The following is a 15,923-nucleotide window of genomic DNA, read 5'->3' as shown; positions in this document are numbered from 1 at the left end:
TCTGGACTCAATTTCAAACCATGAACTCCACCTCCATTTTGATTCTTTTTTTGCCATGGGATGGTTTGAATCTTGTTTTTCATGTTTTTGATTTAGGACAGCTGTCCATTATTCGAACATTCACATTCTGGACAAATGCTTCATTTCTTTACTATAACCATTACCACTCCCTTTTCCTTTTGTTCCATGACATCTTTGTCATTTAATCTTTCCTGCCATCTACCCTATCCTAGACCTTCTCTATTGTTCTTCCTCACCGCCCCCCCCCATTTCAACAGCATAAAACCCATCGCCCTTCTACCTTCCTTTAGTTCTGAAGGGTCATATTTGATTTGAAATGTTAACTCTGTTTCTGCTTCCACAGATGCTACCCAGACCAGCTGAATATTTTCAGCACTTTGTTTTTATTTCAGATTTCCAGCATCTGCAGTATTTTGCTTTTGTTATCCCTCTATGAATTCTGCGTTTCTCTAATTCTGGCCTCTTGTGCACCCATGACTTCTTTTGCCCAACCATTGAGCACCGTGTCTTCAGCTGTCTAGACATGAAATTCTAATTTCGTCCCTAAACCACTTCTCCTTAAAATATACTACTTTGACTGAGGTTTTGGTTACCTGTCCTAATGTCTGCTCCTTTGGCTTATCACGCTGTGAAGCACTTTGATGTTTTACAGCAAGCTATTGTTAACTTGCATGCCACTGACAGCAAATAAGAGCTCAGCAAAAATGAATCTCACCTACAACATTGCATGCAGTCAGGAAATATAACTGGCATTCATCAATTTTGATTTCGCTTAAATGAGATTTGGAACTGTGGGGCTATTGTGCATTAACAAATGATCAGAAAAATACCCTGCAAGTAAGTAGATGGAGAATATTCCTTGCTGATAATATAAAAGACAGTTTTCTATTTTTATTTACAATATAGAAATCACAGTTATACTATGAAATGTACATCTCAAACAATGTTTACAACTGTTTTAGTTTTTGTTATTGTAGAAAGATCATTTTAATGTCACAATGAAATAATCCGTCTAATTGCCTTTAATAAAGTCTTTTTGGAGCTTATCGATGTCAATTTGAGAAGGTAGATGAGGTCAATAAACATTTTAGGCATCTGCTGGCAACAATCATTCAATGTCAGGCAGGCATGACACACCAAGATACAAAGTACAGTTCCATCCACCCTATCTCAATAGTGTGCTTTAACAAAACCTCAGAACAATAATTCTTGTTGCAGCAGATGCAAATTCTCCTACCTCCTTCAATATCCATGACAATGACCTTTTGTGCTTCAGTGCCGAAGTATCAAATTACAGCTAGTTTTATTCTTGTACCTATAGCCATTATGATAGCCCCAACTAATTTCACCGAGGGTGATTGGAGCATGTATATGGAGCAGATTTCTATGTCATCAAACTGGGTTTGGGTTTCAAGTGCCAAACAGAGGCAAAAAGGCAGATCTAAAACTGCCAGTCCACTTCAGGAATTATGTCATTGTAAACCTCTCCTCTTGAAAAGGTTATGGTTTCCTTTACCTCACGTTATCACCAGCTTAAACTGTTGCTTTATGAAAATGTTTTTAATTCTCAGTAACATGCATTCGTTGCAGCTCTTGTTTTTATTGTACAGTACTTTCCTGTTGTAAATTACCATTTTTTTCAGTTCTCCTTGCTGCATTGTTATGCAATTAAAATAGTCTGTAGGGAAAATGTTAAATAGTAATGTCAAACCATAAATCAATTATTTGGACTTTTGTATTGGGTATGAAGGTCTGTAGAATAAATTAATGCCTGGTTTCTTACTATATATTCACATTGGACAGTGAATTCAACACTGGGGGAAAGATGTCTTTTAAGCAGAACTTTACCTATCTTATTGCAATGCTTGTCAAAATACATTTTCTTGATGTACCCGTACCAGGTCAGCATCATCAGTATTAGATGGGAAGGAGTAGGCAGTGGGAGAAACAAAAAGATTTTCCAATGCCATAAGTCCAAACATTGAACTAAAAAAGACATGTTCTCTTCGTTTCAGTCAGAGTCACTACTACTGCTTGAAGAATCAGTTGACATAACTTCCACATCATCTTCATTCTCTTTGTTATGTCCAGGAGGCTCCAGCATAAAATCATTGCTGTGGTTTGGAGGCAATAGGTTGAGGGACATGTCATTTGACTGCCATGGGTACTGAGGTGCAAGTACATCTGAAATACAGAAAGTTTTCATAAAGCACATTTGTATTTTCTCCAAAATCATAACAATACTGGTCTCTTAAAGCTTAATTCAAGATGCCTCTGAAACCGATAATGTGGCTTTGTTACAGTTTCAGTTGTGCTTTGAGTTAAACTCTTGCTGCTGGAACAAAAACAATAGCAGCCCAAAGGCTCATTTACAGAATAAATCTTTATACTGAACACCCAACCCCTCTCGTGCCCCTGGCCCCTTCTCCAAAAAAAACCTGAGATGATCCATTCTTGCCTATTTATATATATTTAGCTTTGTAACACTATTTCAAATTCTTTATCAAATTATTTTCCCTTCCAAGAATATTAAAGTGCAGAACCTTGGACAGTGTCTCAACTTAAAATAGTACTAAATTCTATCACAAAATCACAAGCTATGCTGCTCTGAATTGAAATAGATGTATAAAAGATCAAAATATAAACGCAATCCATATACACTATACATATGTTAGAAAACAACTATCTTTGTGTAAACCTGGAACTTTAAATGTCACATTATGTTGGATTTCAAATGATTCAATCGCAATAAGATTTCCAGTTAGGGGAAAGGAGGCAGAAACATGAGTCATTCAAGAGAAACTGGCTACTCTGACGATGAGGGAATGAGGAGAGAGAAGAAGAAATTGTAGATTTCTACAACAGGATGGGTGAAATGGCCCAGATGGCCTACCTCAAGTACTTATCCTTGTCATCAATAACTTGTAAAAACAAAAGTATTCTTATTTTTCTTTTATTAAAAGCAATCTGTACATATTATGATTTGTCCAAGTTTACTACAAATCAGCTGTTGAAAGTTTAGCTTCAACTTGTGACAAAATCATTATTTTTTTTTTTGCTTTCAATTTAATGTACTTTACCATTTTCTCTTCCCTCCTGAGGATGTCAGATTCCTGCTGAGATACAGTGCTGTTCAGTCTCTAATACCTTGTCTAACTGGCCAATCAAGAGAGTCTAAAGTAAGTATCGGCATATTAACCATGATGGGCAGCAGACTCAAACCCATTCCCATGGTCATGCAAATACAATTTCTACTGTACAGCAATTATAACCCGAATGGACATTCCCCTCTTTAACCTAGAGATCGAGGCCAATTGTAGCACTCCTATCACACCTCTGCTGCGATTATCTAATGCAGCATTGAGTGGAATCTGAATCCGAATGGCTCAATGACACTGTCTTCAGCAACTGAGTCAGAACGAGATGAAACCTGCCAAAAGACTTTAATCATTGCTTAAAGAGTGACACAAAGTAAACTAACCAGAAATTCTAATGGCCGAAGTGTCACTTTATAGTCAACACCACTAGCTTCCAACGTCGAGTTATAGTTTGTCTTACACAAGTTTTAATTTTAAAAATTGCTGACAGCTTTTACCTGGTAATCTGCCTGCAGCCAATGCATCCCCAGGTAAATGTCCATTCACCCCATTGGTAGAAAGATTACTTTGCTGTCCCAAAAGACCACTCCTCATTTCCAGATCAGTAGGGTAAGGTCTTCGTGGATCACCTGAATCAAATATATAATGTTCAGAATCATTCAGTGTAATTGTTACTGTGAAGTAAACTTTCTTGTTCCCTTCCCCCATATAATTCATTGTGAATAGCAGCTTCCCATAAACAGGAGAACACATTGGAAATTGGAACACAGCTGATTTTTAAAAAATGCTATTTACAAATACCAGAAATGTGATAGTACTGAAATCACAATACTCTCCTCACTTTTTACTTTTTGAGGAATCAAGCAATCCTTATTTTAAATAATTTGCATTCACAGAGGAACACAGTCACAGAACATGTTAGAATTGAATGAGATATTTTAATAAGTAAATTGGGAAAATCTATTTCCACAGGTCATTGAGTTGGTAACTGTTTGGGGGGGGGGCGGTGTTATTTAAGATCATAAACAATTAAAGGAAACATTTAGAGAATTATTTACTTTTGAACACAAGAGTTTTAAGGAGACGGATGCCATACCAGAAACAGTGGTGAAAGTAGAATCCATAATAGCTTTCAAAGGGATAAAAGTGAATAAATATCTGGGGGAAAAAAAATTTAAAAGAATATGGGGAAATGGCAGCAAAATGGGACTAAGTGAACAACTTCTTCGGAGAGCTGGTACAGGTGTGATGGCCTGTGTTGTGAAATTTGATGATTATACACATTCGGGGTTAGTATCTTCTACATGTTTAGGGGGAATAGTACAATTTTAACAGATTAAACATGGTTAAGTATACTTAATGATTCAAAGTGGGAGCACAGAGTTAGATAACAAGGACTGAGTGCAATGAGGAATGAGTGCCAAGTTGAAAATTTGGCACAGTTGGGATATTTCTGGTGAGTTTGTCTCGAGCTATAATGTTGATTAATGGTCAGAATCTGACCTAGAAATTTAAAACACAAGGACACAAGACAGAAGGAGAAGACCATACAGCCCATTTAGCCTGCTTCATCATTCAATATGATCATGGGCTTCAACTCTATTTTCTTACTCACTCCCCATATCACTAGGTTGCCCGAGACACCAAAATCTGTCTATCCTAATCTTAAATGTATTCAACGTTGTAGCATCCTCAACCCTCTAAGCTAGAGAATTTGATCACTTATCCACATGCTGCCTCTCAGTGACATCATTCAAAGAAGAGGTCAGACAGTAGCTCTACCTCTCTGTCTGTGCTCGGAGACTGACTCTCTGACACCCCAGTCGTAGATGGGTCACAATTTCCTCCAGTTAAAGACTGAAGATCAAAGCCATTGATTTTGGCCCAGCCACAAACTCTAAGTGACCTATTAACTTTATCATCCCCAGTTGTCCTGGTTGCAATCTGATTGAAATTTGTAGATTGAACAAAGAATTTCTTTGGCTGGGTATGTAATTAACAGCTAGATGATGCAAGTACTTTAAGCATGTAGCAGACACATCTTCCAATCATTGGTTACTGAGGTAACTAGAATTGGAATAGATTCTTCCTCTGCTTCACTCTTCCTCCTACCTGAACTTGGAATTCACCAGGTGAATGTCAGACAGTGAGGATGCACCATTCAAACTAACAGCAATCAGCCTGTACTGGTGTAAGCAGCATAGAACCAGCACTACATCTTCTGAATATAAAATTACTTCTTTCCTGATTGTTTAGGAATTATTCTTGTGTAACTGGGTTAGAGTTTAAAACCAGACATAATGAGGGATTCAACAGATGGAGCATCCAATGAATCAGCAAGCTGCAGATTCAGGCTGGAGTGACATACACAACTATGCTCCCTCGGGGCCAGCACAAAGAATATCGCTCCCCTGCCAAACTACTGACCTGGAGCTGAACACAGGGCACAACTCCAAATCCTGCAGTTGATACAAAACACAGCAAACAAGATGGAGAACAACAGACTCCATGGCCCACCAAATCTAAAGCGGAGAACTGCAAAGTGGTGCACCTTGCCAAGATATGGGGTGAGGCAAAATCAGCTAAATGGCACTATTTTAAATAGTTAATAAACCTAGTTTAACAGAAGATGCCTGGTAGTGGCAGTTATTGGTCAAATAACTGAAGGTGTTGGCCTGAATAGCTGTTAATTACTGTAGCAGGAAGCTCACTTAGTAGTTGCAACTTGGCTATGAGTCATTAGCCCTCTATAAAAACAGACAGGTTTTGTTTGCTACAGCACAGAGCAGAAGCACCAAGTGAGATGAAGAGGTCTGGGAGCGTCAAGGAACTAGTGCTAAGTCAGGAATTTTATGCAGAGGGTGCTCCTTTTTCAGCCTCCAATAGTTGGTGAGTATTTTTTTTGTCTCCAGGCTAGGAGACTTGCTATTACTTTAGCTGTGTAAATTAATAACTAATTGACTTATTACAATCAATATGGTTAGACAGACATGGCAGGGTATTGGTGTACAATGACTGCAACATGCAAGAATCTGGAATGCATTGCAATCCTGGACAAACATATTTGCCATAATTAAGTGTTTGTGGTTTGAGCAACTTTGGCTCAGATTTCACAGAATCACAGAGTGCAGAAGAGGCCCATCGAGTCTGTACCCACACGTGAGAAACACCTGACCTACCTACCTAATCCCATTTACCAGCACTTGGCCCATAGCCTTGAATGTTATGACGTGCTAAGTGCTCATCCAGGTACTTTTTAAAGGATGTGAGGCAACCCGCCTCCACCACTCTCCCAGGCAGTGCATTCAGTTGCTGAGCTGGACTCTGAGTTGCAGACATTGCAGAGCATCAGTAAGGGAGGAAGATTACCTAATTGGTCCAGGAGGCAGTCACAACTCTTAGGCTAGGCAGAATTTTAGAGGTGGTCAATGGTCAGGGACAGGAGGTTGAGACTCCGAGTCAGGCATAAGGATAAAGCAGGTAGTGATGGAGGAGCCTCAGCTTTTGATTTTTATAAACAGGTACAAAGTGCTTGCCATCTGTGTGGATGAGCAAACTGACCGTGGCACCATGTTGCAGGATGCCATTCAAGTGAGGGGAGCAAAAAGGAACATGGTAGTGACAAGGGACAAGTGGGGGGAGCAAAAAGGAACATGGTAGTGACAGGGGACAAGTGGGGGGAGCAAAAAGAAACCTGGTAATGACAGGGGACCACATAATCAGGGGACAGAATGCCAGTTCTGAAGAAGAGTCATATTGGACTTGAAATGTTAACTCTGATTCTCTCTCCACAGATGCTGCTGAACTGCTGAATTTTTCCAGTACTTTGTATTCATTTGAGTAAAATCAGGGGGACAGACATTCTTCTCTGCAGTAACGACAGGGAGCTCCTAAGATTATGTTGCTTACCCAGTCCCAGGCCTCGCAGCTGGACACGAACCTGCAGTGGGAGAGGGAGGATCTAGTTGTTGGTTCCACAACAACATAAGACTAGGAATGAAGCTCTGCTGAGTTTGAAGAGTTAGGGTCCAAATTAAAATGCAGAACATCAAAGGTAATCATATCCTGGATTGTTATCTGAGCCACGTGTCATTGGCATAGGGTCAAACAGATTAAAGAAATAAACACATGGCTCAGAATGGTGTGGGAAGAAAGGGTTTTGATGCACAGGCACCAGTACACAGGAAAGAGCTGTTCCATTGGGATAGGCTCCATTTAAACTGGGCTGGTACCAGTGTTTTTGTGATTTGTATAACTACGGCTATGTATAGGGCTTTAAACTAATGGGGGAGAAAGAGTTCGGGTGAAGATTTACAAATCCAAAGAGAAAAGCTGAAGCAACAGAACAGTGTAGAGATGCAGGTAAAAACAAGCAGGGTAGGACAGGGAGGGACAGAGTTTAATAGTAATTATGCGTTAGCGATTGAAGTCCTGGAAATAACATTAAACAAATTATTGGAGTGTGTAACAAAGATAACGTAATAATTGTGGGGGACTTTAATCTTCATGTAGATTGGACCAATCAAGTTGGCAAGGGTGCTTTAGAAGATGAGTTTACAGAATGATTTTGTGACATTTTCCTGGAGCAATATGTTGTGGAACCGACTGCGGATAAAGTTATTTTACATCTAGTATTATGTAATGAGGCAGGGTTAATAAGTAATGTAATTGTAAAAGATCTGCTTGTAACTAGTGATCATAATAAAATTGAATTCCATGTTAAGTCTGAATCTTAAAGCCAATTATATCGGTATGAGGATAGAACTGGCTAAGCTTGATTGGGTAAACATAAAGATATGGCCACAAATAAACAGAGAGAAACATTTAAAGAAACAATTCAAAATGTTCAATAAAAATGCATACTTTTGAAAAACAAAAGCTCAGCAAGAAAGATCCATCTGTGGCTTACTCAAAGTTAAGGATAAAATTAGATTTAAATAAGAGGCTTATAAGGTTGTAAATAATAATAGCCAGTCTGAGGATTGGGAGTGTTCTAGGAACCAGCAAAGGGCCACAAAAAATTGATACACAGGGGAAAAATTGGAATGAGAGAGAAAATAATGAATATAAAGGCAGAATATAAGCTTTTACAAGTATATAGAAAGGAAGAGAGTAGCTGAAGTAAACATTGGTCCCTCAGAAGCAGGAAAAATTAAGGGGGAATGAGGAAATGGCAGAGACATTAAACAAATATTTCTTCACAGTAGAAGACACAAGTTGCATACCAATAATACAGGGTAACCTAGGTGCTAAAAGCAGTGAGGAAATTAAGATCAGCAGAGAAAATGTATTGGAGAAACTTAAGGGACAAAAATCTGACAATTCACCAGGAACTGATGGCCTACATCCTGGAGTTCTAAAAGAGATAGTGAATGTTCTGCTATGATTTCCAAAATTCCCTGGAGCCTGGAATAATCCCAGCAGATTGGAAGTTAGCAAATGTGACACCGGTATTCAAGAAAGGAAGGAGATAGAAAAGAGGGAACTACAGGCCAGTTAGCCTGACATCAGCATCAAGAAAGTGCTGGAATCTATTATTAAGGAAGTTTTAAAGCATTTAGAAAAGCATAGTATGATCAGAGGTTTTTGAGGATGTAACCGGTGGGGTAGATAATGGGGAACCAGTAGATGTAGTATACTTTGATTTCCAAAAGGCATTCCATAAGGTGCCACAGAAAAAGTTAATAGGCAAGATACGGGCTCATGGAGTTTGGGGTAATATAATAGCATGGATAGAGGATTGGTTAATGGGCAGGATGCAAGGAGTAACCATAAATGAGGCATTTTAAAGTTGGCAGGCTGTAACTAGCCACGAGGATCAGTGCTGGGGCCTCAGCTATTTACAATCTGTATTAATGACTTAGACACAGAGTAATGTATCTAAGTTTACTGATGATACAAAGCTAGGTGGAAATGTAAGCTGTGAGGAGGACACAGGTGGCAAAGAAATATAGACGGGTTAAGTGAGTGGGCAACAAGATGGCAGATGAAGTATAATGGGGGAAGTACGAGGTAATTTGCTTTGAATGAGTAAGAATAGAAAAGCAGAATATGTTTTAAAAGGCTTAAAACTTGCAAATGTTGATATTCAGAGAGACTTGAATGCACTCATACTAGGAACTCAAGAGGTTAGCATACAGGTCCAGCAAGCAATTAGGAAGGCACATGGCATGTTGGCCTTCATTGCCAGGGAATTGGAATATAGGAATAAAGGAGCCTTGCTGTAATTGTGCAGAGCTTTGGTGAGACCACACCTGGAATACTGTATACAGTATTGGTCTCCATATTTAAGGAAGGATATACTTGCATTGGAGGCAATTCACTATATTGGTCCCTGGTTTGACAGGATTGTCCTATGATGAGATGTGGAGTAAATTGGGCTTATACTGTCTGGAGTTTAGAAGGAGGAGGGGTGATCTCATTGAAATAAACAAGATTCTGAAGGAGTTTGACAGGGTAGACACAAAGAGGTTGTTTCTCCTGTCTGGGGAATCTAGAACAGGAGGGCACAGTCTCAGGATAAGGAGTCGATTATTTAGGACTGAGACGAGGAAAAATTTCTTCACTCAAAGGACTGTGAATCTTTGGAATCTCCACCCCAGAGGGTAGTGGATGCCCTATCACTGACTATACTTAAGGCTGAAACAGACAGACTTTTGGTGTCTCAGGGAATCGAGGGAGTGGGCAAGAAAGTGCAGTTGAAGCCCAAGATCAATGTCAAGGAAAGCTCTTCACGATCAATAATATTTAGATTCATACCTGGAACCCATGTTAATGGAGCTGCTACAGCATTACTGGCGCTTATTCGATGTGCGTACTTGATAAGCTCTTCAGATGAGATGGCACCTGCCAAGAAAAGAGAACCATAATTCTTTACTGACCTGATCCTTAAATATATAAAAAACACTCAGCTGCCACACTTTTTTTAAAAAAAAATCTGAAAATTCTTTACATGTATTAACTTGAACAAGGAGCCAGAACACTGAAGATAAGCTGGTCACATTTCGGCCATGCACCAGTCATCCAAAACACATGAAAGTGAAAAATATTACATTACAGTTGGTGTATAGTGAATACATACACTTTAAAAAAAACAAAGCAACCTTCAGAAGAATTACAAAAGCTTACTATGAAGGAAGTTTTAATTATTGTGTTCACTGATATCAAAACAAAGGAGGGTTTGGCATCAGAAATACCTCAGCAAGAGGGAGCAGGTTTTAGCTGTACTCTATTGGAACACTAACACTGTGATATCACAATTGCATAGAGCGTTCACTACCAAGCAAAAAGCATATAATATATTTATGATCATGCCAACTTTCCTTTGGAAAGGAAGTCTATTATTGGATCCATGCTTAATTGTCTCAGCAGTAGAGTAACTGTGTGCAACTATTAAAAGATTTTTTTCTAGCTAAAAAATGTCTACCTTTTCTTGCCTTCTCTATTGATTTTAACTTCTCTTTGGCTTGATACACAGCAGTTGCCTTGAAAAGAATGAACAGTTATTATTTAACAGATACAAATTTACTGCATGTAAGTATAGACAAGAGGTACAGATTGAAATGTTTTTTTTAAATAACCATTAAACTACTGATGGGGCTAAGGAGCTCTGTTAGTCTTGAAATCTTGTGAAAGTTAAATTAAGCTTGCACATTGACATAGGTTCCAAACAAGTTTCTGCAAAACAAGAGAAAGATGCATTTAAGAACAAAACAGTATCCACATATTTGTCATGGGCTCAGATGAATTCTGATGGATCTTGTTGAATGATTCTATGTTTACTGAGTTCAAGTAATTAATCTGATACTAATCTCTTCCAATTCATCTTAATATGTAACCAGGTGGAAGTCTTATCTGGCAGTTTATTCTTCTAAAGAGACAAGCATTCGACTTAAGATAAAAACAAAATACTGTGGGTGCTGGAAATCTGAGATAAAAACCAAAAATGCTGGAAGAACTCAGCGGGTCTGGCAGCATCTGTGGAGAGAGAAACCAAGTTAAGGTTTCGAGTCCGTATGACTCTTCTTCAGGGCTGAAGAGTCATACAGACGCGAAACATTAACCCTGTTTCTCTCTCCACAGATGCTGCCAGACCTGTTGAGTCTTTACAGCGTTTTCTGTTTTTATTCAACTTGAGATACTGTCGTATACTATATGGAAAAACATAGGTTGACTGTGATAGTGCTTGAACCTGCTACAGCTGACTAAGTTTTTCTTGGTGTGCAAGGTTATCAGAATTAATGCTTCTTTCACAGAATTGTTACAGCGCAGATAGAAGCCATTCAGCCCATCATGTCTGCACTGGATTTCTGAATGAGCAATTCACTTATGTCATTCTCCCGCCATCTCCCTGTAACCCTGCCTCCACAAACTCTCAGTGCATTCCAGACCTTAACCATTCGCTGTGTGAAAATGTTTTCTTGTATCTCTTTTGCCAATTACTTTAAACCTGTACCCTCTTGTTGTCGATCCTTTCATGAATGGGAAGTTTTTCCGTATCTACTGTCCAGACCCCTTATGATTTTGAATATCTCCATCAAATCTCCTCAGTCTTTTCTCCAACGAACACAGGAGAAATTGGGACTATCTTCATAACTGAAGTTCCTCATCCCTGGAACCATGCTCAGGAATCTTTATTGCACTCTCTCCAATGCCTTCACATCTTCCTAAAGTGCGGCACCCAGAACTGGACACAATAATCCAGCTGTGGCCAAACTAATGTCTGAAAGAAGTTCAACAAACCTTCTTGCTCTTGTACTCTGCACCTATTGATAAAGCCTAGGTAATTGTATGCTTTATTAACTGTGCTCTCAACCTGTCCTGTCATCTTCCATGACTTATGCATATATACACCCAGGTCCCTCTGCTCCTGCAACCCTCTTTAGAGTTGCATCCATTGTTTTATTTTGTCTTTCTATGTTCTTCCTACCAAAATGAATTGTCACATTTCTTGCATTGAACTTCATCAGCCACCTGTCTGCCCATTCCACCTACTTGTCCATGTCCTTTTGAAGTTCTACGCTATCACTCTCAGTTCATAAAACTTCCAAGTTTCGTATCATCCACAAATTTTGAAATTGTGCCCTGTACACCAAGGTCCAGGTCACTAATAAATGAAGAAAAGCATAGGCCCCAACACTGACCCCTAGGGAACTCCACTACAAACCTTCCTTCAGCCCGTAAAGCATCCATTAACCATTACTCGCTGTTTCTTGTCACTCAGCCAATTTCCTATCCATGTTGCTGCTGTCCCTTTCATTTCATGAGCTATAACTTTGCTCACAAGTCTGTTGCGCGTCATTGTATCAAATGCTTTTTGGAAGTCCACGTATAGCATATCAACAGCATTGTCCTCGTCCACATTCTCTGTTACCAATTCAAAAAACTCCAGCAAGTTAATCAAACATGATTTCCCCCAAAAAATCTATGCTGGCTTTCCCTAATTAATCTGCATTAGTCCATGTGACTATCTATTTTGTCCCAAATTATTGTTTCTCCACCGCCGAAGTTAAACCAACTGGCCTGTCGTTGCTGGGCTTGTCTTTACATCCTTTTTCGAACAAGGGAGTAAATTCTTGGGACCAGATAAAATTTAGGAAACACACAAGAAATAATGTCCAGGAGGTGAAAAGATGCCACCAAGGGTTACAGCTCTTCAGTCCTGCAGAAAAACGTGTCCAGCTTCTTGGTCTGAAAAGAAGTCATTAAATTCAGTTCTGGGAAATGTCATCCACCAAAGACGAGTTGGATTGTGAGGTGTTCATTTGTGTCTGTGATGTGAAAATCTCTTGCTACATTCTGCACCTGTGTGAGATGTCGTGCAGAAAAGCAATCTGGGGCCAGCACCAGATCTAGCACTATCCTCAAAAAGCGTAATCCAGCTTCTTCTTTGCTGCCTGCTGATTAGATCTCCTGACAAAACAGTAGGATTACTGCCTGAAGCACAGATAGTTGACGTCCAAATTGCTTGTGATTGGATGTGACCCTTGGATATGGTTGATTTTTATGCAAGTACTCCCGAAAGAGTTTCAGGGATTGTACTGACCATTTTCACGTATACCTTTAAATGGGAGTTGAGGAAGCAATTACTGGTCTACTAACCTGCTTAAAACCATGGGTAGTATCATGCGTAAGAGAAGACCTTAAATCAGTGATACATATATTATACAGCTCTGGATATAATCTATACCAGTAGCCCAGAGGTTTTGCTGTATTCTCAGCTGCACATGATTCACACAATGCCTCTGATTCTGCCCCATAATCATCAAAATAGCCTCTCTGTAATAAACAAGCACTTAACCTTTTAGATCTGAATGGCAGATTCTGTTCCAAACACTCTCAGTCCATGCAATGCAGCCCTTGAATGAAGTCATCCTGTCTAAGAGGATCAAGTGCTAATGTTTCAGTCTTTCTCAGTTAAATTGAGTGCTTCTTGAAGCATTAACCTTCAAGAAATCATCTGCTTCTCTCCAGAACATGGGAATGACTGAAGCACTGGCAAGTAAAAGTTGTGTTGCAAGGAAACATAACGAAGGCTCTATTTGTCTGATAGCCTTGTTAGCACAGACACTGCAATCTGCATTAATAAGTCATAAAAGTCAGATGGTCCCTGGTATGATTCCTGCTGAGTAACTTGTTCTCAGTATTGCTGCAATAGGCTATCAAAGAGAAGTGAAACAAAGCTGGGTGATTCTTTCCCGTTGCTAAATTGCTGGAAAGTGCACACAGATCAATGAAAAGAGAATTTAGTTCAGCTGGTATTCAAGCCGAACCATGAAAAAATGGCTACTTGAATAAAACAGAAGATATGTGCCAGTCTCCAGGAAACTCTACCCCAGCACAGTCGGTGCTTGCAGGAGAGAGGGTGAAAGAAAGGGGCACTATTGGAGGAAAAACCCAGTGAGAGTCCCATAACTGGTTACGGAGGATCTGACGCCCAATATGGGCAATGACCAAAGCTACTTAAATTAAATTGTAACTCCATAAAGACAAAAGTACATCAACAGGGAAGTGTTCCTGTCCTAGGGGAAAAAAAAAATTTCTGTCGACTTAAAAGTGTAAGTTGTGACCACAAAGTCAACTGATGACTGATCTGAATGTACTGGAGAAAAGAAAAAAAAGGCAGACTTGGTACTTCTATAGCAGCTTTCACAACTGGGAAATGAAGTTCAACACAGATAAATGTAAGGTAGTATATTTTGTAGGAAGAATAGAGAGGTCACATTACTTGGAAGTTACAAGTTTAGGTGGGTTAAAGGAACAAAGAGATCTCCAAGTACAAACACCAATCACTACAAGTTGTGCTACAGTAAGGCCATAAATAAAGCACTAGGCTTTATTTCTAGAGGGATAGAAAGTAGAGAAGTTATGCTAAATTTGTTTCAAACCTTGGTTACACCACACTTAAGAGCAGTGTGTGCAGTTCTGGTCACCATATTATAAAAGGGATATATAGAAGTACTGAAGAGGTTGCAGAGAAGATTTACTTCCAAGGATGATACCAGAAATGCATGGGTATACATATTAGGAAAGGATTGACAGACTGGGTCTTTTTTCTCTTGGGGGAAAAAAAAGGCTAAAGGGTGACCTAATACAGGTATTTAAAATTATGAAAGGTTTTGATAGAGTGGATAGAGAGAATGTTTCCTCTTGTGGGGGAGAGCATAACTAGAAGCCGTCAATATAAGATTGTCAACAAGGAATGCAATGGGGAATTCAGAAGAAACTTCTTCACCCAAAGAGTGATGAGAATGTAGAACTCGGTACCAGGAAGTGGTTGAAGTGAATAGTATAGATATATTTAAGGTGAAGCTGGAGAAGCATATGTGGGAGAAGATAATAGAGGGTTACAATGACATATTTAGATGAGAAAAGATGGTCAGAGATTCAAGTGGAGCATCAACATCAGCATGGACTGATTGGGCCGAATGGCCTGTTTCTAGGTAAACAACCTAGGTCATCCCCAAAACACTTTGCAGCCCATTAAGTACGTACTAATTAAGGAAATACCAATTTGTACACAGTAGGTTCTCACAAGCAGCAACGTGATAATGACTAGATAATCTGTTTTTAGAAATGTTGATTGGCCAGGATAATGTGCTTAATTCCCTTGCTCTTCTTCAAAGTAGTGCCATAGCATCTTTTATGTCCACCTGAGAGAGCAGGCAGGTCTCGGTTTAATATCTCATCCTTCCTTTAATCTGTTAGCTGAAATGCCAGTGGATCTGGAGGATCCTAACTCCGATGTTGCTGGTGTCATTGGTTGTGGCACCACATCCTCTCCCAGAGGCAGGCCAGGCTCCATTTTGCAGGGTGGTTCGAGGAGTAGCTGGTGGCTCTGGCATTCAGGAAAGCCAGACACCACTAACAGAATTGAGGTTGACCAGAAGTCCTGATAGTTCAATGTACAACTCCCCATTGTGGCGCGAAGCAAAGGAATGCCGGGCAACATTGGAAGACAAACAGTGGGACTGCCTTCACATTGGAAGACAAACAGTGGGACTGCCTTCACATTGGAAGACAAACAGTGGGACTGCCTTCACATTGGAAGACAAACAGTGGGACTGCCTTCACATTGGAAGACAAACAGTGGGACTGCCTTCACACTGGAAGACAAACAGTGGGACTGCCTTCACACTGGAAGACAAACAGTGGGACTGCCTTCACACTGGAAGACAAACAGTGGGACTGCCTTCACACTGGAAGACAAACAGTGGGACTGCCTTCACACTGGAAGACAAAAAAGGTTTCAAGAAATAGTGGTGAACCAAAGGTCTATTGGAAATGATGTATATTATCAGTAGA

The 15,923-nt window shown here is 39.7% G+C and overlaps 1 protein-coding gene across 1 annotated transcript in view; it reads right to left on the bottom strand.

The window, feature by feature from the left end:
* Positions 1-887: 887 nt before the first annotated feature.
* Positions 888-15,923, bottom strand: part of med4 (mediator complex subunit 4) — a 28,869-nt gene continuing 13,833 nt past the window's right edge. The window contains exons 4-7 of the mRNA XM_078559462.1: positions 10,546-10,603; positions 9,879-9,965; positions 3,617-3,748; positions 888-2,205 (exon numbers count right to left, since the gene is read on the bottom strand). Coding sequence (XP_078415588.1) covers positions 2,033-2,205; positions 3,617-3,748; positions 9,879-9,965; positions 10,546-10,603 — 450 coding nt within the window. The 3' untranslated portion in view covers positions 888-2,032. The remainder of the gene's footprint in view (positions 2,206-3,616; positions 3,749-9,878; positions 9,966-10,545; positions 10,604-15,923) is intronic.

The sequence above is a fragment of the Cetorhinus maximus genome, chromosome 16, assembly GCF_964194155.1.
Source record: "Cetorhinus maximus chromosome 16, sCetMax3.hap1.1, whole genome shotgun sequence".
NCBI classification, from domain to species: domain Eukaryota; kingdom Metazoa; phylum Chordata; class Chondrichthyes; order Lamniformes; family Cetorhinidae; genus Cetorhinus; species Cetorhinus maximus.
The sequence above is the reverse complement of the archived record's forward strand: the minus strand, read 5'-3'. Positions and strand labels throughout refer to the sequence as shown.